At 35.9% G+C, this 25,775-nt stretch overlaps 1 protein-coding gene across 4 annotated transcripts in view; it reads left to right on the forward strand.

Moving 5' to 3' along the window:
- KCNH7 (potassium voltage-gated channel subfamily H member 7) overlaps positions 1-25,775 on the forward strand; it is a 225,030-nt gene that overhangs the window by 135,584 nt on the left and 63,671 nt on the right. The window contains exons 4-8 of one of the 4 annotated variants that reach the window (XM_032114038.1): positions 2,593-2,625; positions 9,619-10,047; positions 14,084-14,104; positions 14,612-14,635; positions 17,661-17,875. In XM_032114038.1, coding sequence (XP_031969929.1) covers positions 2,593-2,625; positions 9,619-10,047; positions 14,084-14,104; positions 14,612-14,635; positions 17,661-17,875 — 722 coding nt within the window. The remainder of the gene's footprint in view (positions 1-2,592; positions 2,626-9,618; positions 10,048-14,083; positions 14,105-14,611; positions 14,636-17,660; positions 17,876-25,775) is intronic. The other 3 variants (XM_032114039.1, XM_032114040.1, XM_032114041.1) reach the window with 3 other exon arrangements.

Genomic DNA, 25,775 nt, shown 5'->3' on the forward strand with positions numbered 1-25,775 from the left:
GTAGGCTAAAATAGCTAGTCATATGAGGTAACTTTATCACAAGTTTTATTCCTTTAATTTCAAAACACTTTGACTAGCTAGAAGTACTAACCTATAAGCTAAATACTGGTTCCCAAACACAGTGTTCATTACCTCATGGGAGAAAGCCCAGAAAGTTATTTGATTAAACATGTAATTGCACTGTGCCAAAGAGGGAAATTCGAGGATTTTCTTATCATTTTATCATTTCAAAATCCATAAGCCTAATAAAGACACCTGGAATAATTTATTGGGTGAAGGAAATGGGATGATCTGTTACGCATCCAATAAATGGGTACTTTTTGGATAAGGTTCAAATAAAATGAAGAGGCTAATAATATTCTTAAAACAGCCAAAACTGTAATCAGAAAACCTTTGAAGCACCTTCTTCAAGGTGCTTACTCTTCAGCAAGTTTTCCTCTTTCCTGGCCCTAGCAATGGAGTTACATCTGAGAAGCAGAGAACACTCCATACACTGATGTTGCAAACAAGCACAACTGCAATTTAAATCAGGCCTTTCCTTCCAATCAAAGAGCTAGCACAAAAACGTGATATTTGCTTTCCTCTGTGCAGAGCACTTTGCTATATAAGTAATTGCAGTTTAGTGAAAGTCAAGCATATATTTTTAGTCCTAAAAATATTAGGACTGCAACATTGTAATGAAATACTGCATACTGTTTGATGCATGCAATTTTGCCTCATAGAATATGGCACGTAAAAGTAATTGTAACCCCCTGACTGTGCCCAAAATGTAATGAAAAATTTGTCCAGGATCTTATTTTTAGCTGCACCACTCGAAGCAAATTCATCTTCAGTGAGGACTAGTCAAGAAAAATTGTGTACAGGAGGACAAAGGTTTCTATCCAGCCAACCAGCAGCATAGTTCTGAAAGCCCCAGTGTCAATTATGTGTATTTGTCTCCAAGGTAAATTACAGTAAATATCAGACAAACTGAAACAGTCTTGAAATCTTAGCAAAGGAATATGGCCAAACACCAATCGCCAGTAAAAGACAGAAGAACCTCTGCTATTATCACCTTCCATGCTCCACAAACACCTAACTGCCTAAATTAACAGAACAGTCACTGAGACAAATCATTTTTCTTAGTCTTCTTCTACAAACAGAAAAATACAAGTAGGGTAGCTCTAATTCTGTTTCCTCATGATGGCTGCTGTTGGGGCTCAGCTCAGAAAGGAAGCCTTTCTGGATTCCACAAACTGTAATTAGCTGTTTACATTACAGCCTCACCCAGCTACGATCACAGAGCTGTTTCGCTACCTCTAGTACAAACATTCAATAAAAAAAGCAATCTCTGCTTAAGAGATTGAAAATGAAAAAGAAGGAGTGACACAGCTTTCAATAGCTTTCCATGGCGGCGACTTATGCATACCACACAGGTCTTCCAGTCATATATTTTTATTAATTTTTAACAGGTCTCCTATCTATCTGTTCCTTTCAGGACATTTAAAACAGGGGTGTTCTGTAAGGTAACTTGAAGGCTAGGATAATGATTTTCTGAAGTCATCCCTCATTATAATACATACCCTCAGGAAAGTATAAAGGTAGTGAGTTTTGCTTCATTCTCTGATGGAAGAAAGAGACACGTCTCTATTATTCATAATAAGAATTAGCACAGAGAACTTAACACATCTGTGCACTTGCTAAATTGAATTACAGATTTTGACCTTGAAGAGGAAAAAATCAAAACTATCAGGGTATCTCAAGCTATGACAAAAATGACTATTAGAAAGCAGGAAAAAAATTCAATGGATTTGAGAAGCTTTTAGAGGGATGTTGTTTACAAGAAATATGATTTTTTATTTACGGTCTTCAACATGAAAAAGTTTGCTTTAAGATAAGCAAACAAAATAAATCTATAAATAAAAATGAGGGAATTTACCTCCATCATGTCTTACTTCTCAAGCATAGAATCCTACCATTATAACTTGACTGTTTTAAGCACCCAGGCAAGTTGGGCATTTCAAAGACCTGAGAGCAACTGACAAGGACACATAATCTGAAGAGTTCTTGCCATAAAGACATGAAATAAGTGAGGCCTATCAGGAATGTGAAACTAAGCTCATATTCTAAACAAGTGTCAGTGAATAAAGTCTATTCTTCCAATGGAAATTATGAATTCTTCAACTTTTAGTAAGTTTCATCCAAATAAAATTGTCATTGTCTAGCAAAAAATGTATCGCTAATTAGAAGTTCCATTTCAAGAGAAATAGCATGTTAGTCTGTGTACACCTGCTTTAGTATTCTGTCTGGAACCTTAGCCAACTTTAAAATTAGGTAATTGAAAACATATATTGATCTATTAAAAAGAAACGTAATAATTATCAAGTATTTCTTAATTTAATAGTTCTTAAATTTTCCAAATAAAAAGTCAACATACTTTCAGAAAAATTCTTCTGCATATTACACACATTGTATGTAAATTCAAGCTACCTGAATTTGCTTCTAAAATGTTTGGATATTTCATATTCTGCCTTCTTTTCTTAATAGTCTGTTTATTTTTTGAATCCGTTTCAAGCAAAAGCTTTTTGTAAATTTAGTTTAATTGTATTTCAGATGGTAACAACCTTTCAAGTGGCTCTTCGTCAGGTAAATCTATCTTCTAAAATTCTATCTACAAAAGTCCTTTTATTGCTTTGTTCTGGCTATATTATTTCAAGATCTCATTACATTTTATATATTTCTAGAAGAGTGCAAGTCATAACATGGCTCTTGCTCTCACTGTCTGATTATTTATTTCTGCAAAACTATAGATATAACAGGTAAACTATTAAATTTAGTATAATTATATGACATATAAAATCCAAATTTAATGATACTTCTCATCTTATTATTACTGAAAGTTGCATTATGCAGAGCATAAAAAAACTTCAACCAGTATATGAGACAAAACACATTGCAGAAATTGATAGTGGTATATGAATTCAGTGTTAAGACACAGAAAACATCTTCAGGCTTCCTGTCTCAGAGAAAAGCATTATTTTTTATCCTATGAAGACTGGCAGCCAAGGTGATGAGGGTTTGAGATCTTCTTGAGAGCTTGATTTAATAGATAGAAAAAATTCTTTTTTCCAGCTGCCAAAAAACTCACCATCTTCTCACCAAGACAACTAAATATTGTGCTAGGTAACAAATAATTTAAATATTATATTTTCTGTGATGCTAGTTATTTTATTTCATTGCAGTTATTTACTTTTTTTCTTCTTTCCTACTTCTTATCATATTTAAGAAATAAAAATGCAAAAAGTAAAACCTCTTTCTGAGAGGACAAAAAATTCTTTTTTCCTATGCCTTTTTTACAAAAACACTTCAACTCCTGTAATAGTAATGAATAAGATATAATAAAATGACATCTCTGTCAACAAGTGGGAAGAAAACCAGGTAAATGTACCAATTCATGTTAACATTCAAGGATATAAACATTTTGTCTTTTGAGGGAGACCCTTTTAACATTGTTCTGACTAAATTCACTGGTCAACCACACACAGCAGAGCCCTAAAAGCAGTCAGAGATGTCATTCCCTTCCTTTCATATTCTGACAGGGTCCTATGTGCAGATATCAAAGTTAAATCTTTCTCACTTACAAGGGAATATAAAGAAGATTTCTGGTTTCTTATACCAGTAGAAGACATGTGTAACCTTAAATTTTAGAGAAAACTACAAGAAGTGCCAAAATTAAAGGAGACCATACCAGAGGATAAAAAAAGAAGTGCATTCAGTGTCTGAGAATTATGAATTCTAGCTTCTAATGTTAATAATTGCCTTGCTTTTTTTTTTTTTTTAATATTATTACTATTAATGAGCAGAGCAAGAAAATTATCCACTTAAGTATGCTTCAATACATTTTGGGGAAAAGAACTGAAAAAAACCATAATTGTCTCTCTGTAATTTTCTGTCCCAAGGCCTGCTGTGCCCAGACAGAAAATAAGGCATCATCACATGCCACAGTGTTTGCATAGTGTACATTCAAGTATTTGCTGCTATTTTAGACTGTCAGTGTTTAGGGATTCCATTTCTCAAAAGCAATTGTTTCCTTTAGTCTGTTGCATGAGTTGCTAGATGATATTTCTAAGCCTTTGAGCGGCAATTCAATAACTGTCTGTGTCTGTATTTCTGATAACCTAAATCCTGGAATTCTGTGACAGTAGATATTCAATTATGAGAAAATATTTCAGCAAAGGTCTGACTTGTGCTACTTTTGTGAAAGTAATTTTGCTTATTGTTTGGGGAAGAACAAAGGTGTTACTGAATTAGCCCATGCTCCGGAGGACAGTCTGTCATAATTGACCTATCTTACCTGCCCTTGTCAAGGAAATCTGTTTAGAATAGGTTGGTCATTGTGGATATGTATGTTGTATTCTCTAATCTTATATATTGAAAAAGTAACATATGTTTCATGTCATAGCCAGACCAGTCAGTCACCATTGTAAAACTACCCAAGACCTGATTTTCTTCAACACAGTTAACAGGTTGTACAGGAACACAAGCAGCTCACTTTGGTTCAGCTCTCAGCCTAGAAGTGGTACATCACACCAGGGAACAGTTCTGACAGCTTCTACACCTCACTTAGATAACCTTCTGCAAACTCTTTGTGCATTTGAACTCCTTTGATTTGATTCTGGAAAGTCTAAATCTAGAGAAGGTTGAGACAAATAGACGATCTAGCTGCCAGCAAAGGAGCCTGAGACCAGCTAGTATTTCTCTTCCTTTTGCCTTCACATCTTGGGGTTTGGATAACTGCTTTGAACCAGCATGAAAATAACAATTCTTCTAGTGGTGCTACAAAAACTGGCTGAGCAATTCTTTGAGGAGTTATCACAGCTTTTCAGCTGCTATCTCTTAGGATTACCCTTCTGCAGCGCTTGGGATAGCATTGCAGGGATCCCACTCACATGGGCTAAACAGACTTTGGGAGGAAACACATAGCATCTACCACTACCCAGAGACCACTAAAGAAATTGTAGTGAAGGTAAAACTCTCTCAGTTGCTGGCATTTCTCTGACTTTGCGACTGTGTCTTTTATGTAAATATACATTTTCTTTGCTAGAAATTTGGGGAATACCTTTTCACTGTATCAAGGCCATATTCAGGCCAAATATAATTTCCCTTCCTTTTTATGGAATGTTTGCACAGAACAGACACAAGAATCACTAGCTATGCAAGTGCATTGGGTTACAAAAGAAATCCTTGTTCAGATAATTTTGCTGCAATATCCCATTTTGTATTGATGGGGCAGGAAATTTGCAGCCATGATTGTAGCTGTTGATAAGGTCTTTTGGGAAATAATTTTCATTCTTCCTTTTTTTTCCCCAACACAAAATTCCATACGGTTGTATTTAGTGTTTAAGAATAGCAATTTTCCATTAATGTTAGCACTTCTTATTTCAATACTTACATAATAACAAGGATATTAATTTTTCTTATCAAGATGGGATTTTGCATCCCATCTTGCAATATAGTAAGTATAGTAAAGTATAGTAAATGCAAATAGCATTTTTTTCAAAAGCTATTAATCAAAACATTTTATTTCCATGAATTCTAAGTCTTCTCCTTTGATCTCCCAAAATATGAGACAGAATTAAAAAAGGCTTCTAGAACACAAGAAAAGTCAATTTGAATTTGAGACTGTGGAGATAATTCTATCTGCAAAGAGTTTAGAAGAGTCCTATATCATCTACAGTGTATTTTTGGACTGAGTTCTACTATTTCGAACAGCTAACAGCTGAGATGGCACAGAGACTAAGTGCAACCAACAGATTAACTCATTTGCAAATTGCTTATTCAGTGAGGCAAAGTTTGAAAGGAGGAGGTGGAATGTAAGTCTGGAATTGTGATTCAGACTCAACTGCTTTCCTCAGTTGCTCTTAGGAAGACACAATCATTCAAATCTCTGACTCAGCATTAAGAAGAATTTGGCAATCTAGTCTTTAATAAAACATAAGGATTTTAATGTAACATTATCTCTGGATTCATAGTAAATAGCCAGTTGCATCTCAAACATGTCTGAGTACTGTAAACCAAGATAAATCTGCTCTGACATCATACCTACACAAAGCAGGGGTTGCCCATTAACAAACAAAGGATTTCTCCCATATGCAGTATGCCAGGAAAGCTTCCACTGACACTTTTAGTCTTTACTGGGACAGCAGGCCTAAGGCTTGAATGAATTTTGCTTCATGACAAATTGTACTATTACACTTCCTTGATCAGCTCAGCTCAGTAAACTACACAAATTCTGAATGGGCCTCCTGATAACTTTAGCTGCAGGAGAGAGATGAATGTCCAACACACCATGTAGCTCATTACCTGTTCACTGAAGAATAATAGCAATACTCCTTCTCTTAAGAATATTCAAATTAAAAATCAGGAAATAAGATTTTAACTCTGAGACTATTTATTACAGTCTATAGAAGAATAGCAAAAAGCTGCTCATGTAAGTTTTCTATTTCATGCCCAAAAGTCTTAGCAAGAAGCAAAATTCTCACTGAGTATTCTTTCCAGCTGAACTGCAGTTAGACAGCTAAATTAGTAATGCAATATAACATGGTCATATTAACGTGGTGAGGCAGAAAAGACCATCTGCAGCAGCATAAATATGACTAAAATAGAGTGCCAACAAAAAGCCTTTAACAGTGTCTAATGCCAGAAATCCTTATGAATGGTATTTTTAAGAACTTCAGTGTAATTGATAAAAAAGAGAATTATAGTATTAGTTTCATTTTGGATGCAATAAGCCTTCAAAATTGATTTATAAGCTGCTTTGCAGCTCAATTCTATGTGTATTTTAAAATAATTTTTTTTTTTTATTTACATTCTTCACTAATTCCTACTGTGAGCAGTTGTAGTGTTCAAGCATACTTAGTAAGTTAGAAGTACACACATTCCCAAGATGCACTCTGCTGAGTATCACTGTGTAGACTGAAAATTTGCACCTCTAGCTGCTGTTTTAAAGATGCATGACTCTGGTTTATGTAACAGAGATTTCTGTCTATTGTGCTGTTGTGTGTATATGCCTAGAGTAATAAATTCAATGCTAAATATTTAGAATTCAACAAATTTTTCAAAAATTTTCAAGGACAAAAAAGTAAGATCGTTACATGGATTTATATTTTAAAGTAGGGAAAAAAGGTGGAAATAAATCACCAGATTTCTAAATACTTGGATGTTATCAGTAGAGTCTCATAGGTTATTTTATAATACATTTTCAATTATTTGGATTAAAAAGGTGCCAACAATGAGGTGAGAATGTTTGCATATGTCACTACTACACAAGATTTACAGACATGCAAGGATGCTGAGTGGCCAAGTGATAAAACAGCAAAAAAAATTTTTACAGACATAATATTAGAGACTAAATTATCTATTACCAATCAACAACAAAATCTCTCAGCTGTTGTAAAAATAGCTTAAATTAGAACAGTTAGAAAAATAATTCAAAAATGCAATGAAATATTGGAAATTATAAGGAAGATAACTAAGACTGAAACAAAAAGCCATTATGTCACTGCATTGATCCCTAAGTCTGGGAGTAGCACAGGCCACTGTCAAAAAGGATTACATTAGAAATAAAAAGTAACTGAGAAGAGCAAGAAGGATGTCCAGAGGTACACAATACAGTTACATAAGCATTCTTCAGCTTGCAGAAGAGGTATACAAAGCAGTTCAGGAGATGTATGAAAAACTGTAAACATATTGAGACTATATGAAAACTATAAAAAGGGAGTAATTATTAGCTATTTTTTTATAGGAACTAGCACCCTCCCCAAGGCAACAAGTTTAAAGCAAGTAAGGGGAAGTACTTTTTCACAAACATATGCTAAAATTATGGAATTCTTTCCTATAGAATTCTTTGCAGATCCAACTAAAACCATTTTTAAAAAGCACTGATACAAATTCATAGAAGAAAGGTACACCATTTATTCAGTTTGTGGTTTGAACAAACAATCTCTAGCTCAGGAAGTTTCTGAAATTCAGATAGCCAGAAACAGTAAATTTACTCAGAGAAATAACTCAATGTAGTGACTCTCTATCTCCTTCACGTATCCACTACTGGAAATTATCAAGGTCCAACAGTGTGCTAGATGGACCTTTGGTGTCATCTAGTCCAGAAACTTTAGTTCTTAGACGGGTTTTCCCGAGCAGGGTACTCTCACCTTCATTCAATTAGGATTCAAAATACAATTCCATATTCAATACTAAATATATAGGACATTCATTTCAAAACATTAAATGATTCAGCTAGGTCATCAATTGCTCTACAATTACTGTCGGCCATATGCATAAAAGAAAGACTATTTCAAAACATTTCAGTATGGAATGATAGATTTCAATGTTAAATATTAATAAATGCTAGGTAGCTACAAATGCTAGGAATTTAAACTGAATGAAAAAAAAATTTGAATCTTACCCCAAACAGAACTTCTTATCCCAGCGAGAAAGAATAAGAAGGTACTTTGAAATGTTCTCCAAGAAATCATTTAGCTATTGATTCACTGTTGAAAACACTTATGTAGCAAAGTGATGAGAGACACAAAATTATTTAATAAGTCAGACTGTTTATACAATGACACCTGATCATTTCAATTATTTAAATTATTTTATTTTGTTAAACTTTCTTTAGCATTTCTTTTTTTAAATTGTTTAATATGTTTTCTGTACATCTGATGTCCCTGTGCCTCTATCTGTGAGCTGTATTACACAAAACCTTACAATATTTCTTATTTAGGTTTGATTTTTTAGAAGGATATTCTGTAAATTTTGCAATTCTTCCTCTATAGTTTCTTTATAGGCACCATATTATACTCTTCCTCTCAGCTACTGATACTTCTTACCATTACACAAAGTGTTCATTTTCCACACACTCAGGATAGTCTACACTGCCATTAACCATACCAAGCCCAACTCAGCCCATCCCATGCAATGTAAACAATAATTGCATTGTATAGGTGCAACTGAGGTTTGAGAGCTGTGTCGCTCTTTTTTCTTCCACTTTGGTCCTTTACTCTTCCTTTTAAACTCGTTAAAATTGTTTCATCTAATCATCAGATGTCAGTATTGGAAAGGATTGTAGCAAAACTGATATACAGCTTAGTTTTCTTTCCCAAGCAATTAGCACTGGTATCTTCCTGTTTAATCTGTAGCCAATACATGCATATATCAGCAGGATATTCATAAGCACATGGAGTTCCACTAATAATAGAATCCACAAATATCTATTTCCAGATAACAACTACCAAGCAAAGTAGTTAGACATATCCTGGCTGTCTTTTATAGATACATAGAATTTTAATTTAGAAAGGACCATCTGAACCTCATAGCTTTTAAAATAGGCTGTAGAATTAATGCTGCTATTCCCATACTAAGCTCAAAAACTTAGGTCTGACTGAATTCTGGGATCTTTTAACACCCCAACTATAACAAACTTGGAGTTATATTATATTTGTGTATTTATGTATTCCATTACTAAGCATTGTCATTTATTAGGAATAGCTATTAACATGTATTGCAAGTGAAATATGCTCATTTTAATGACCAGACACTAATGTGTAGTATTTTCTTCTGTTTTTATGTATTTGCATGTAGGCAGACTTTTTGGGTTCCGGCTACCTGGACTGAGACTTCTAACATACAGAAAGCAGTCCTTGCCCCAGGAAGACCCCGATGCAGTGATAATCGATTCATCTAAGCACAGCGATGACTCAGTGGCAATGAAGCACTTTAAATCACCTACAAAAGAAAGCTGTAGTCCTTCAGAAGTGGATGATACAAAAGCACTGATTCAACACAGTAAATGTTCACCTTTGGTTAATATATCTGGACCTCTTGACCACTCATCACCCAAGCAGCAATGGGACAGACTTTACCCTGACATGATACAGACAAGCAATCCACTGACCCATTCCAGATCAAAGGAAAGTATTTGTAGTATACGGAGAGCGTCTTCAGTACACGACATAGAAGGCTTTAATGTCCATCCCAAGAACATTTTTAGGGACCGTCATGCAAGTGAAGGTATGGTAGAAAGTCAATCACTATTCTTTGATGTTCTAAAAAAGGAATTATTTCAATTTTTCATAGCAATAATCACCACTTTGTAAACAAATGTAAATATAGTCAGCTAAATATAATGACTCAAAGGTGCAATGAAAATGTTAAGGGCCCAAATACATCAGGCTTATTATGTACACTAAATATTGTTTTTCATTTCCAAGGAGACTAATGGAATCATGGTATTGATCTTCTCTTTAGGGATATAGAAAATGTTGGGGCCAGCATTCCTAAAGCTAATATTGGTGTTTAGGGGGGGGGGGGGGGGGGGGGGGGGAAAACAGGTGATCAAATTATAATTCCATGCACCATTCCCTCCTATACTTACATATATCAGGTGGTCTTTGACTGTATGAAATCCTACTTCAGAGACTGATATGTTTCTTTTTCTTAAATCTGTAATGTGCATATTGTACATTCACTGATGCAACACTGAGACATGCTTTTTCTCTCATGCTGAAGAAAATACCCTCAGCAACTCCTTTGACATGCTTTGTGTAATGAATAGTGAAATACTTAGTGAAATGGTGAAATGCTTAGTGTAAACTTCATTTAAGTGTGATTTTCTCCTTGTGCTAGTATATTCATGCAACCAGCAAAAGTTACAGAGATGTTTCCTCTCTCTTCATTTTCACTGTCTCTCCTAAATCCATGGAGTGTAGTCCATGATTTCTTCTTGAAGACAGGGAGTTTAAGAAACTTGGGAAAGAGCTTAGCAAACAGAGGTTTGAAAGCCCTGTGAATTGCGAGGTCCCATTGAAAGTCACTTTTGAAGAAAAGTGCCACATATACAATCCTTTCACAGCTACTGATGATCTAATGTCTTGCATTACACACCTTTATATTTAGGCGAGATGACAAGGAATGTATGGTAATATTTTAAGATTCCAGAAACATATGTCATGAAAAACTGTGTATAGATTCTTAAATTATCAGGAAAATTATTTTTCATTTTCAGTATTGGTTTGTTTATGTCTTCTTACTGACCACAAGTGTAAAATCCCTTTAAGTTCTTCTGCCTTCTGGAAAGTTCACCTCAAGAACCCTTTGCTTCTACACATTTCCTAAAATATAAGTCTGAATGTTCCTCTGACACCCAGTTTAACTTGTAGAATAGCAAAACTGATCATTCCTTCCAATCACTCTGCCTGTATTAAATATAATATGTAAGTACTTTTTTTCATTTCTGTTTCTTTTGGACCATGATTTTTTTTCAATTCAAATGAACCTGAAAATTCAATTAAATCCATCCTAAACCATACCATTTTGTATAGTTCATGTTCACAGTAAGCCAAGATGTCAAAATCAGGAGGCAAAAACCTCCAAGATTGAACTGCGGCATGTCCTTTGGACCTATTGCATAAGCTTTATCTTGATTTAAACTTCCCCATGTATTTAAACTCATCTTTCACAGGAAATACATTTTAAAATATCTGGTTTTTCAATTTCTATTTTCAGAACATTTTTCATTATAGTACTTCCCAAATGATCATTCTTCATCCAGTTATATATATATATGAAATGTGTAAAAATCAGTTTGAACATTAAGTGTCTTTGATTACAGTGGTTCAAACCTGATGCAGAAATCACCGCATAATTTAATACTTGCTGAATGGATGAGCAGAAAATTTTATTCCCATTTTATGGAAAAACATTTTTCAAACATTAAGTAGTAAGGAAAATAAATTTTACTATGAGGAGTCAGTAATCCAGTTGAATTCCTATGGCCTCTCACATGATGTGATCATTTACAAATAGACGAAACACTCTTACTCAATTTTCACTCGGTATAAACTACAAACTAGTAGAGAATCAGGCCCTAAGTTTATATCATACACAGCATTCTAGAAAAACTCAGCAGAAGAGAGAATGGCTCTCAGAAAGGCATTAGAATTAGTAACCATCCTTGATGCCATCTGCTTACAATCATGTTAGAATTGGGCACCTTATGCTGAAAAGATGTTTAAATTTATCCGGCAAGTCCAAATTGCCTTATTCAACAGTGAACCATAAAACCCTATTATTGCTAAAAAATATTCCATGCAAGTTAGGCAACCAAGATTCCGCTTAAATCATCTTTTCTGGGCTTGTAGATTCTGAACAGGGAGAATGCAAAGCCCTAAGTGCAACAAGTAAAAGTAAACCACAGTCCCAAAGGGCTGAACTATTACCAAAAGAAACGCAGGGTTTAACATATTTTCCCATTCCATTTTCATTTTGAGTTTTCTTAAATCATTCAAAAACTACTACTCTATCTGAAAATGAAAGTCAGGATTCAATTTTTTCCTATCCTTTCCAGTTCAAATAATATTAATTGAATCAGTAAAGCAGAATTCTGAAGGAAGAGAATAACATTATTTAGCTTCATACTAACTACAGTAATTTACCCGCAGTCAAATTTTAAGATAATGCAATTGAGAATAGAAATCATTTCATGTGTTAAATTAATTTACGTAGCTTCGTTGCCTATCACTTTAAGATTATCTTCACTGTGCCCACTATATGCCAAAAGATATTACAGTAAAAATGACAGCTTAGGATTTTAAATTCATTTGAGTGTACTGGTTCAAATTCTATTCTAAATATTCCTATATGACAGCAAAAACAATAGGGCAGGAACTGTCTTACACTCACCACCCAAAATGCAGCCAAGCTAGCCTCACCTGAAACACCAGCAATCCAGATTTTGCAGGCAGGTACAAGTCCACAGGGACTCTTCAGAAATCTTATTGTCTTCAGAAAGTGGACTCAGCAAGATCGCTGCTGCCTTCTGAAACAGCAGCAGACTTTTGAGCCTAACTCAGCCTAATCTCCAGTACTGCTACAGATGCCTGGTACAGGAAGGTATTGGTCTGGGAGGAATTAACACTCTTCCACACCCTGGGTCCAGAGGGCCCAGCTTGATGCGCTGTGCTCCTCAGTGCTCGGGAAGCTGAGGAGAAGCCAGCGAGGCAGCAGGTGTGACGAGGCCCAGCACCGCCTCTGATGCCCCCCTGCAGGCCACGGCCTCTGTCCAGAGCAGGGCTGACCACTCTCCACAGGGACAGGGCTGCTGTCGGACAGCCAGGCCACGAACGCCTCAGCCTCGGAGGTGGCCTGTCAGCCCGGCACAACACAGGTGAACGTCTGTGTGAGCCCAAAGCACCTTTGAAAGCTGGTAAACTGGTCACAGTGGGTATTGACACCAGGAGCAAGGCCCCATTGCCTGCCAGACCCACCTCACACCCCTCAGAGCCAGCCGCGCAGGGGCACGACACAAGGGGCCGGTGGTTTGGGGATCACATCATTACCACGTGAACCGGCGTGGTTTTTACCTCTGCACCTGTGCAGCTTCTTTAAAATAATAATAACAACAGCAATAATAATATTCTCCCTGAAAAGGTTTGATGTCATGAGAGGATTCAGGGCCAGGTGTGCCTGTGAGGACAGAAAGCTCTGCCACTGTTTCCTTGCGGAAAGGCACCTAAGACCTGAAGAAAGGTTTAAGGTATATCTTTCTCCAGCACTTACTCAGAAGGGCATTGCTTAGCTTGCTGCCATGTTAAAAGCTTTTTCTCACGTGAGTCTAGGCAGGCATGGGGCCTGGGGGTCTGTGCTGGGCCTCCTGTGCAGCCCCACACCCCATGCAGCCACCCTGCACTTCAGCTCTGGGTCTCAGTTTCTCTTAATTATGTGGGACTAATTGCCTCTTCTTGGCACTTCCATCCTCCAACTCAGTGCCAGACTTGTGGAGAAACAATTTTATCATGTTTCTGTTGAGGCAAGTTAGCTAAAGCCAGTTGTACTGCCTGATGATCTACTCCAAACACTTTTACATATTATCTCAATTGTCAAAGTGACTTCATCTTCACTTAAAGTCTACATAATACAATCAAGGAAGTGCAACAATATTTCAATTCAAACCATGCACACTTTGAAGATGTATTTTCTGCTTTTTCTGGTGTAGATTTTAGTTGTCTTTTTTTCTCTTTTTCTTCACTTTTATTATGCTGAAAACCAGACAATGGTCGCAATGTCAAAGGTAAAGTATACATCTACACTGTACCTTCCAGTGTTTCAATCAGCCACACTTTTTGGCATGTTACTTTGCCTGCTGTATGAAATGTTCAAATGCAACATTCTCATGTTGACATCTTTAGGGCTAGGTGCATTACATAAATTATATTTGTTAAACATGCAGTTTGTAACTCTTGTCTCAATGCACTAACTATGAATCACTGGAAAAAGTGAAGGCATAGTTAAACAGCCTTTTGACTTGATTATCTGTTAACTCAAAAAAGGAAGGGAGGGAGGTAGAACATATCACAGTTACTTAACTCAGTGCTATTGTCCTTAAGCAGTCAAAACTTCTGTTGAAGCTACCAGGAGTTTTACCCATAAAAGGATATATGATTGTATGGGGATATTAGCAAATGACTGTTACAAGGTGCTTAGTTTTCGGTTAACTGTCTCAAAAATTAAATAACTGATAATCAGGACCCTTATGGAAGTATCTTCACTTATTCCTCTTTTGTCTCTTTAAAACTAGTTTCACGTTCCTGGATGGCAGGGGGTATGGTTTCAAGCTTCCTGTAGCATCAAAATGTGCATGCATGAACTTCATTGCCAATTTCATGTTTAAATAATATGTAGTGCAATTACAAAACTATTTCTTTTCACCAGCACTGAGATACATCTTTTAGAAACAATTCGAACATAATCCATAAATTACTTCCTCCATTTCTGAAGATCACTTACTGAAGTGTTCAGTTTTAACTGCCATATTTCTATCTGTGGGAAAACTGGTTTGTGACTTCATGCATGATGCAAAAAGTGTGTGTACCTGGTAAAATCTCTCTAAACTGCATGCAGTGCATGACCTAGATTATGTAATGCAATTTGTGGACTACAAAATCATTCCGTTTGCTTCATGTGTATGTTGGCAAAATCTTGGGGGAAAAACACGCAGTTTCTGTGCTATACAATAACTTTTATAAATGTATTTACTGCTGGTGGAAGATGATGAATTGGGAGCTCAGGAGAGTGAAATCATTTCTCAATGCATTGTGTAAGCAAGGACAATGAAATCCTACCATACGAATGGGGAGCTCAAACTTAACCCGAAAGATTCTCCTTTTTTAGGCTAGGCAGAAGCAAGTCATTCTCCCTGCTTATTCAATTCTTTGTCTCTCTGTTGAAACTGTCAATCAGGGTGCCAATTAGTGTCAATTGTGATTGTGATTTGTTATGGCCCTCTTTTTCTGCTTCCTGCTCTGACACAGTCCACTCGCTGTCCAGTATCAACTCAATTTCTGTCAGCGTGGGCTGTACTTAAGCTAATACTGTCTTTCAATCAATTACCATTGTCAATTATACCTTTCACCACTTTCTAAAGCAAAAGAAGGTGGGGGAAAAGAAGCGAGGTTTTATTCTCATGTGCAATGAACTAAGCCTAATATCATGCTCTAGGGCATGAGTATTAGGTGGCAAAAGAGAGAGTAATCCCCTTTGGAATGGAAGCAGTAAAACATGTAAATCCCTGAAACCAAAAGTTCAGTGCAATTTAAGCATCTATAAAGTTACTAATAAAACAAATTCTTGCCTACTATCTAATCCCAGATTTGCCTAAGATATCTTTATTTCCTCTTACCTTTGAATTCCTAAGGTATCAAGAATCTTGTTCATCTGACAAATGATTCCAACTTGATATCCTGCTTACATCTAAACTAATTCAATACTCAGACACTATTGCTACAACTAATAGGGAAGCAGGGCAGAAAAACTGCGGTCTGACCATATGAACGTAGCACACTCCAGCCAGATTAGTCACTTCACTTATTTGTGAGGAGATTGTGAGCCCTGATATATTTTGAACACTAATTTTTAGTAGACTCATGTAGGTGATGTGAAAGATAGATTCAGGTCCCACCTGGGCCAAAAGGCATTTGAGTATAGTATCACAATCCCTTGGTGGTGTCCTCAGTACCAAGCTTTTTACCATTCCTTGCAGGTGAAAGGTAGTGCTTTCTTCCCTTTTCCCATGAAGCTGTGCAATAAAAAATACACTAGGAGAAAAAGAAGAACTGGTTTGCAGTTTAATTTTTAGAGAACTCATGCACAAATTCTGGTTTGCACCCAAACTTTTAGTCTAGAGTATCATGCACTCCCTTGTCTCTTAAATTCCTTTCTGTGCAGTGTCAAAATTTGAAATGGAGTGATAGAGATTTTCTATCTCTGGCCCAGATTAACATACAATTAGCATGAGTTTAAGAGAGAGAAAACATGTAAAAATCTCTATAAGCTTAGAAAGAAAATTAAACATCTGCTTCAGCAAGCATTTGAAGCCAGGTGTGATGGAAAATCAGCCCTCACTTCAAGAATTTTGCCAAAAAAAAAAAAAAGTCAGCACAGCCTAATGCATTTCCCCACAGCCATCCCCAGGCAGGCAGCTGGTTGATTTGAATTTCATTCATTCACACATTGCAAATAAAATCAGTGCTGACTTTGCGATTTACCCCATAGGCTTAATCCTATTCCATTGCCTGTTCCAGAATCAACATACACATTCTTGTTCTCCTCCCAGGAAGACAAAAGAAAACCTCAAAAAGCAGTACAAGAGAAAAGCATCACATTGTTGCCCTTAATAGAATTAAGATGCAGTAAGGTTCTCATGTAAATCTGAGAAATACCCTTCAACCCCACACTTTAGGTACATTGTTACTGACTGCAAGACCTGGGTTTTTTCTTAAATCCCTAAGTGGATTTATCTCTCATTCTAAACACCTTTATAGTTCTTTTTTCCGGTATTGTTCTCAAAAGCAACTTTTTCTTGCAATGAATACTTTTGGCTTCCCAATGAACCTTATGATGACAGTACAAAACAAGTATTCTTATCATTTATATTGCTTTCTTGTTAAAAAAACTCTGTCCAATAATGAAAAGAATATTTATAAAGGATATGTACCTCATGAAGTATGCAAACTTCATATTTTTTATCATGATGCACTAAAATAGTATAAAAAGTCTATTTATACTCCATTAATATTCTACCTATGAGTATCCCTATAGTTTCCAATATTTTGTTAGCAATGACAATTGAAGAAACATATTTTGTGAGTAATTCTACTCAATTTTCCAGTTTCTTTGAATTATCATGTGAGCATGAGCAACGTAGGGATGTGATAATAGAGCCTTTGCTAATTCCAGGCACTCGTATAATCATGTGTCCTATTTCCACTCTTATAAACAAATGAGCATATAGTCTTTATATTCAGCCAGAATTACAATAAGAGCACACCAGCATTCCCAGTAACATGAAAACAAGTAAGGATAGATGCATTATGCAATTTGGAATCCATTGATTTTATAAAAAATATTGAGGGCTACCTGTAAAGGAAATGTCATATTTATAGCCAATATTAGATTTGAATCTTATTAGCAATAAAGTTATTTTTAAAATATAGATAATTTTTATTATTAACAATTTGTATACAGAAAAATCATTTTTAACGACCCTTTTAACATATCCCACCTAAATATTAATGATAATTTATTTCTCTGCATTTCTCAGATAATAAATGTGTGTTCTGATTTTTCAGGGCCTTTTAATCATATCAAGTCAAGTCTGTTGGGATCCACATCGGATTCAAATCTCAACAAATACAGTACAATCAACAAAATCCCTCAACTCACACTGAACTTTTCAGATATCAAAAGTGAAAAAAAATCTTCATCTCCTCCTTCTTCAGAGAAAGCAATTATTGCACCTAAGGTGAAAGACCGAACGCACAATGTAACAGAGAAGGTTACACAGGTAAGGTAATACACATTACTTTAGTACATTTTCAATTTTTTTCAGTGTATTCAATAGTTTGCTACTCTTTTAATGAGTGATTTGGCTATCTCCAGGATAATTTGAAGACATTACTTAATTTACCTCCAATTCAGTTGCTTATGAGGTAGTCTACAACATTAGATGATACTGCTAACAAACAAAACTTTTCAGCTCTCTATTTTTTATTGGGAAAGAAATGTAGTGTGCACCAGGTGTCCCAAATAAGATCATTAATTTCAGTGATTCCTGTCATTCATAAATGGTAGTTTCATTCTTCTTAATTTGTTCTCAGCATTATGAATTGCTGATTAGTGTAAGGCACAACATGATAACAAATGGTAGTTGATTGTGCCGCTGTATCATAATTACATCTCATAATTTCTGTTCGAGTTCTTTGGCTTTCCATAATACTTTTTCTTGTAGGTATCTTTTCTACATCTGTGCATCAAAAAGGCTGTCAAAATGAAAAGCAGATACCTTTGGACTGGATGTATGATATATCTTGTGAACAAGGCATATAACTGAAAAAAAAAGAAAATAATTTAAGATAGCATATTTCTTCACTCTAACACACATGCAGTGCCCTCTGAAGTCAACAGAACTTTTCAGCTGATTTCAGTATTATTATATTTGTGTTATAGTCTCATATGGAGAGTGACTGGGCTAGCAATGTGCAACATACTGAAAAAAAATATCAAGAGATGACAGTATCCCAAATAACTTTTATAGGGTTAGTAAGCAGAGGGTTGGCCCTTAAATGCTCAGACAGACTGAAAGAGGTAAGAAGTTCTTTGTAGTAAAATGCAGATAAATATTCTATAAGGAAGAAGTTGCCAAGAGCAGCTTTTGAATTAGTCACAGAATGATAGAATTTAAGATCATCAAGTCCAGCCATTAACCCAGCACTGACAAGTCCACAACTAAACCATGTCCCCAAGTGCTGACCCACCTTCTATAGATCAGACTGCAGCTTCTCTACACTGGTGCTATGAAAGATTTTGTCCATGCTCCTACTCCCTTTGACAGATATAAAAAGGAATGTATTGTACGCCCTCCTAGAGAAATAGGGATAAAAGTTCTATCATCTCTATTTTGAGATCAGTTAGTGCCTAAAAAGTAATTGGATTTTTATCTTTCATATATTTTGTCTATAATAGCTAACTTGAATCTGCAACCATTGTCCTTTCTTCTCTGGTCAGTTTTGAAAGATATAATCTCTTCTGGACCCATTTTGATATGTTTTAAATTATTCATAGTAGTTATACATAGAAATCTTTTCACAGATAATATGGCAAAAAGTCAAGTTACATTAAAAAAACCTAATTTTTATAAGTTATATAAGCACGAGGCAAGGTAGGTCTTTGGGGCTTGTTTTTTTCTTTGTTTTTGTTGTGTTGTTTTTTTTTTTAATTCTGACTGGCTAATTAGTGCCAGAGTGATGAGTTTCTATATACTAATGACACTGTTAGGGGTAGAAGGGGGGCAGAAATTATTTTTTAAATCTATGTTTATTCTCCATATAATTTAGATTTTATGAAAACTGCAATGGAAAGGGCATGGATCAGCTAGTCTTTCCAGGAAAATTGATACCAACTAAATTCAAAATTAAATTTGAAATGCTCTATAAATCTTTACACTTCACAAGGGCCTTCCAATTTAATTTGACATTGGTTTATGTCCTTTTCTAGAATGATCTCAACCATTGTGCAGAGCACAATTTGCATAGCAAACTTTGATGTCATATCATTCATTATAATTGGAAATAGTTCCCTGCAGCTGCTGCTTTTTATGCTATTACGTTCACTTGTCAATGTTTTTAGTTGCTGCTACATCCTAAATTCTAGAATTAGGTATGAGTAGAAACTCCTAGGAGGTATAAATAAATGTAGGTCTATGGTATTACGATGATCAGGGATCTAGTTAACTAGTGATTCATGAATTAGATGAAAAATAGACATTTAGAAGATAAAAGTGGCTAGTTTGAGTTCTGTTTATGTTTCTATTCCCAGTGATTTCACTATATTTCGTAAGAGTCAGCTCTTTGAAGCATCCGCTGCATGTCTGGCTATAAATTTCTTTGTAAATCTTTTCCTAGGCCATGGATCCATTATGTATCTGAAGAATAGTGCAAAAGTGGGCTTGGAAGGTTTGAACACAGTGTTGAGAATAGAATATGGTGGAAATGTTAGATGAGGTAGTTAGGATATGTTCATGCTGGCGCAGCCTCTGATAAGGAAATCTGTCAAACAGTATCAAAAATACACAGAAAGCAATATGACCTATTTAATCTATGGGGCAATATCAGTGAAAGAGCAAATGAGTATAAAACAGCCATTTTAAAGGTCACCCTTAATCAGAGTTGTGACATTCTGAAACAGCCTTCTAATAAAAGAAGTAGGGCAGGAATTCTAAGTGTTACTAGAAAGAGCCTGAGAAATGTAGTGAAAGGATACATAACATGCTGTATTTTCTGGGACTGCAGGACTTGATGACATAAAAGGCTTCTCCCAGCCACGTATTTTACCATTCAAACATACATACATACATCTCTCCCTTTGTAGTCCTTACTGTCTATCTTTCTCCCTTTCCTCAGTTTTGCTGAGAAATTTGATCCTGCTGTTATAATCTGACAATTCCACTACTATTACTCCTCACTGTGCCACTCAAAATACAGAGACTCTGGTATGCACCACATGAAAGTATCAGTGAGCTTCCCTGTTGGATCACTGCACTCTGGATTCTCTCTCATTTATCAGTAATATCAAACCAAGTATCAGCATCACAGGATGCAACAAGTTCTTTCCAAAGACAACAGCTGTAACTTCTTTAATATCCACAAGCTGGAGAGGTAATTCAGGTCTTGAAGACTGAAAAAGGAAAGGGTGGCACCTAGCCACCTTCAGAGGGCAGACGAAGAATAATGAATAAAATAAATAAAAGAGTCATGGCCACTGTGTTTAGAGGAAGTGATGCACTTTGAGAAAGCATTTAAAGAGGAGTAAGATACTTTAGTAGAAAGATTTTAGTGGAATAAGTTAGAAAGTAGAATAAAGTTTAGAAAACAATTTCAGAAGAAATGGAAGATGCTGCGGGACAGTGGTTTATACTTTGAGTGAAAAATCTGGGTTATAAATTCTACTGCAAGGAACCTTCCAATACTGTTTTACCACTTAACAGGAGTGTTCAGGACATTAGGTAGAGATGAGAATGGCCTTAAGGTATAGCTTGCGGTGAAGAGGTGCACATGTGATGGTCCTGAATAAGTAGACTCCCTGACTGCTTTGCCTGGATTTTCACCTCGGGCTTCACTGATCATAACTCCTTGTGTAATGCCAAGAAGCATAACATCTTCAGGATGCTTGTTTCTGCATAATATTGACTTTTACTCAGAGCATTAGCCAGTAGTAACTGCTAGATAGCCCTGATTGATAAACTGGCATTGTTATATTCCAGTGCAGATATTTGTCATTAAATTCACATTTCCATTCCCCTTTAGAAAAAATTGTTTTTTAAAATGTTTTGCGTTATAATTTCCAGAGGTGTTAATGTCACTCTCTTCTAGAAGAATCTCAACTTACTTTCTTCCATTATTTCTTTTTTACAGTCTGTTCAGGGGGACAGTGCAATTTCTGCACTCTTTTGTACTGACAGGTTCAGTTGGGGTCCTGACACTGATTGTTAGAAGGAGACAAGTCTTCCTAGAGGCACAAAAAGTAGACTTTTATTAAAGAAGGCAGTAGGGCAAAAGTCTGCCATCTGTCCCTTAACATTTTTTATGAACTCATAAAGGGAACTTCTGGCCTTAAAATTGCAATGTGCAAAGACACAGCAGGAACTATTTTATCTTTTGTATAAATACTGATAAATACTGTAAAGCTTCTTACACATCCAGTTTCCACTGATGTACAGCTGCAAAGTTGTGAACTCTGTTGTAAACAGACTCAAAAAGACTAGAATAGTCAGTATCTGTGCTTATTTTTAAAGAAAAGACAGAATTCTGGAATGCCCATAACTTAATACTGTCAACAAATAACTGTTCCAGTTAATAAAAGTATAAATTACTGGTCTCTTTATTTTGTTGCTTAAGAAAAACTGCTTTGTTGCTTTCGATCACTAGTGTTCAAAGATTATTTATCTCCTTGAAATTCATCAGTGTGAAGGAATATGTAATACACAATATGTATCTGTTGTTTCTGTTGTTCATGATTTATCTCAATAAATGACTTACAGGAAGGTAAAACTCTATGATCTTTAAACTTCTTGTTATAATAGTTTTCAAAACAATTTCATTATCCGCCCACCTCTAGGAAACATATATATATACCCAAACTGGTCATATGGCTGATGAAATGATAAATATATACCTTGACAGGCTACACAGAATATTGTGATCTGATTTGCAGACATGCCGAACACCCACACATCTTCTGAAAATAGAGCTGCCAGTGAAGGGGGGGAGACAAGGTGGGGGGGAGGGTAGCGTTCATGTATGAAGTGATAGACCTTGTAGTTTCACTGCATGTTTTTGTAATCTGGCCAGCCTCTATTTAGTTCCCCAAAAGATTAAGAAATAAATAACCATATTCTCCCAAGGCCAATAATGCTGTTGATATAAAAAGAACTATTATATGATCATAACTTCAAACTGACCTTCAGGTTTTCAGGCTAAAGAAAACTACCAGCATCTAGGACAGAGAGGGGCAATATAAGACCTAAAAATAAACCAAATTATCTATCTATACGTTTTCAGCAGTCTGATTCAGCTGACACACTGTGCTGTTTACATCCTGCAATAACTCACATACACATAACATTTCAAGGCTGTTCATTTTGCATTCTGCATAAAGTAGAAAATTCTGAATACAGAGGAAACAATTTTGATATCTTCCAATTACGCAGCAAGATTATATATATAATAGTGAAATGAGGGGGTAAGCAGAGCCAACATTTCCTAGTTAATGTACAGAAAGTTTAAATTTACTCTGAAGTGAGAATCTTCTTTTTCCTGTTATTTGTCAATTGACATAGTTTATACAGGAATCATTCCCTTTCTTTACAATAATGCTTAGCACCCTCATGCAATAAAATTTCATCTTTTATTGTCTTTCTATAATTAGGCTTTGTAATTACTATAGATTTAATTACAGAAATACTATAAATGTGTGTAATTTCATTGTCATTTAGAAGGTGTGACACACTCTATGAAACAAAGAAAAGCAAAGAAACCGTGGTGAAAACTAATAAAAATACTTCAGTCCCAGTGTGGTCACTGTGCAAAGGTGACCTGTGACCTGCGCAAAGGTGTCACCACAACTGGAAAGTAATATCTTTTGCACCAGAGCAAATAGTTATTCCAAATGCATGGAAGCAGAAAATAAAGCCCACTGTTTTGATCAGTTTCAGAAGAAAACATAGTATTTTCATTATAATTATTTAGTGTTGCACCAAGTAATAAAAATAAGATTCATAACAATTGTGAAAGATAAAATATTCCTTCCTTAGAGTAGAGCCTCTTCTTTTTGTGACAGCAGAATAGGCTCAGGCGTCTGAACTGCTGCAGTGTTTTGAGAAGATTTCACAACATATGGTAGAAATGGAGCAGTCAGAAAGCCCAGCTGCTTTGCAACATGCAACCTGGATGCATCCTTAATTAGTCCATGTCCTTCCCTCAAGATCTACTCTTCTGAAAAGGGGATTACCTGATTTTGCTGAGTTGGGAAAAAGTATCCACTATCTTCTATGAATTACACTTTTGAGTAATCAATGTTTTGTGATCTCTTTGGTTTTACTGCCTTGATGCTGACCTTTGTTAATATTAGAACATTTGCCAAAACATCATTCCTCTTCTGATGCTAAGAAGTGGGAGAAAATAGGCTTTCAGACTGCATTGTAATTTGTTCTGAAAATAAGGAGTTGCGTGTAAGAACCAATACTCTACAAAGCGAGTAAAGCTGATTGAAATCATGCAAGCAGCATTTAGGCAAGCCTCATTTCTCTGGTCTAGAGCTATAAACACCCACTTCATGGTGGATTGACCTTGGAAGTTTCTAAACTTCGTAGGTTACTCTGCTGAAACCAACAGTTTTGACGCCCACCAGTACAGTCTCACCATGAACTGCAAGTCAAGCCCCATTAAGATCCAGAGAACTGTGAGAATCCTCTGATGCATTTGGCATGCACAGTCTGGAATAATAGCTTTCACACATGCAGTTTTAGTTGCCTTAAAACAGCTATGAAAGAAGTCACAGTCCCTCCTTCATGTAACCTTAGACCCATGCAAAAACGTAGTGTGGAAGAGACCTCTAGAGGCCATCTAACCCAACCTCTTACGCAAAACAGCACAACTGCAAAGTTAGATCAGAGTCCGGTGGTTACCACGTTAACTCAGGACACAGTTTCTATCTTTAGGACAGCATAAGTGTATGTTTTCCCAGACACAGACAGCAATAGCAGCTGACGTGTGGAGAGAGGAAGGGAAGAGGGCCGAATGCTGTGGATCTCAGGGGTCACAAAGAGCTGCTATTTTTCAAGGATACTGCTGGTGTAGCTAACATTCAGGACAACCTCTTAGAAAGAGGCAGTCCTGGGTTGTAGTTCCAGAGTATTTTGACTGTTATTCATCTTACATAAATGACCATCTGTTAAAAAATCCACAAAAATAACCCTGGGCATCACAGACTCAGACACAGGACTCCCTCCCTCTCTAAGTGCCCTTACCCTCAAATGGTCTGAACTCTGCTCTAGTGGCAGGCACCTCACATGTACATACTGAAGGACCAATGTTGGATCTAGCCACAAAATGCCATAACCTGGACAGGCAATGTTTAGCATTTACCTGAAATTATATAGTCACACCTATTAGGGGTCATTTTCCTCAGAAAAAAAATGGCAGGTATGGTCAGCTAACAATTTAAATTCTTTTCTCTTTAGTGTAATATTAGCTAGTATGCAAACTGAAAAACTGGTGGGTAATCCAATGATTAATTTTTTCAAGGAAGTTTGTACTCTCCCACATATCACTAATGAGAGAAATTGTGCATAAATTAAATTTTAAAGAGCAGAAAGTTCCTGCAATTTCCAGGTAGTATGATGATTATAAAGCAGCTATGTTCTAGTACTGATTATAAATGAGATCCTTAAGCATATTAAGTAGAAACAGCAGTGAGATTATTATTCTTTTGGCCTGGGCGGGGGGGGAGGAAAAAAGCATGTGGATTAGTTGTTTTTGATGCACTGGAGCTGAGGAAAATATTTTCTGGTTAGGGTTTGATAGGGTTTAGCATTTTTTTCCAAGTAGTAGAAATAGTAAGAAAAAGACCATTAACCCAAATCAGCATAGTGTGCTGTTTGATAAATTCTGAATGCCCTCAAAATTAATAAGCCGAACGAGATCATTTTTCTCATTTATTACTTGTCATGTGTTAGAATTTGGATGATGCTTCCAGGTTGTAACTTGTAACAGGATCAATAGAGAAGGGCAAACCCAGGATAGTTGAGTTAATGCTTGTACAAAAAAAAAAAAAAAAAAAAAGAGGGAGAAGACTCCTTAAATTATTGAAATATCAATAAAATCAGTAAGGGAAAAATCAGGGATCAGATGTATGAATCAAAATTCAAAGGTTCGCTGAATTCCAAATATTATGTTTAGGAAATAGATATAGTTAATAGATAGCTATAGTTAATAAATGTGGAAACACGTATTTTCAAAGCATTTTTCGAGGTTTATGGGTGGTATTGGTGTTACTGAACATAAAATTATTGAGCATAGCACTGTTACAAACCGGTTTAACACAGCAGGCCAAAGGAAACTAAGTCTCTGTGAATAAAACAAATCGGACCCAGAAAGGTTCGAAATACACCCAAAAAACCATTATTAAAA

Source organism: Corvus moneduloides, chromosome 7, assembly GCF_009650955.1.
Source record: "Corvus moneduloides isolate bCorMon1 chromosome 7, bCorMon1.pri, whole genome shotgun sequence".
In the NCBI taxonomy this organism is placed as follows: domain Eukaryota; kingdom Metazoa; phylum Chordata; class Aves; order Passeriformes; family Corvidae; genus Corvus; species Corvus moneduloides.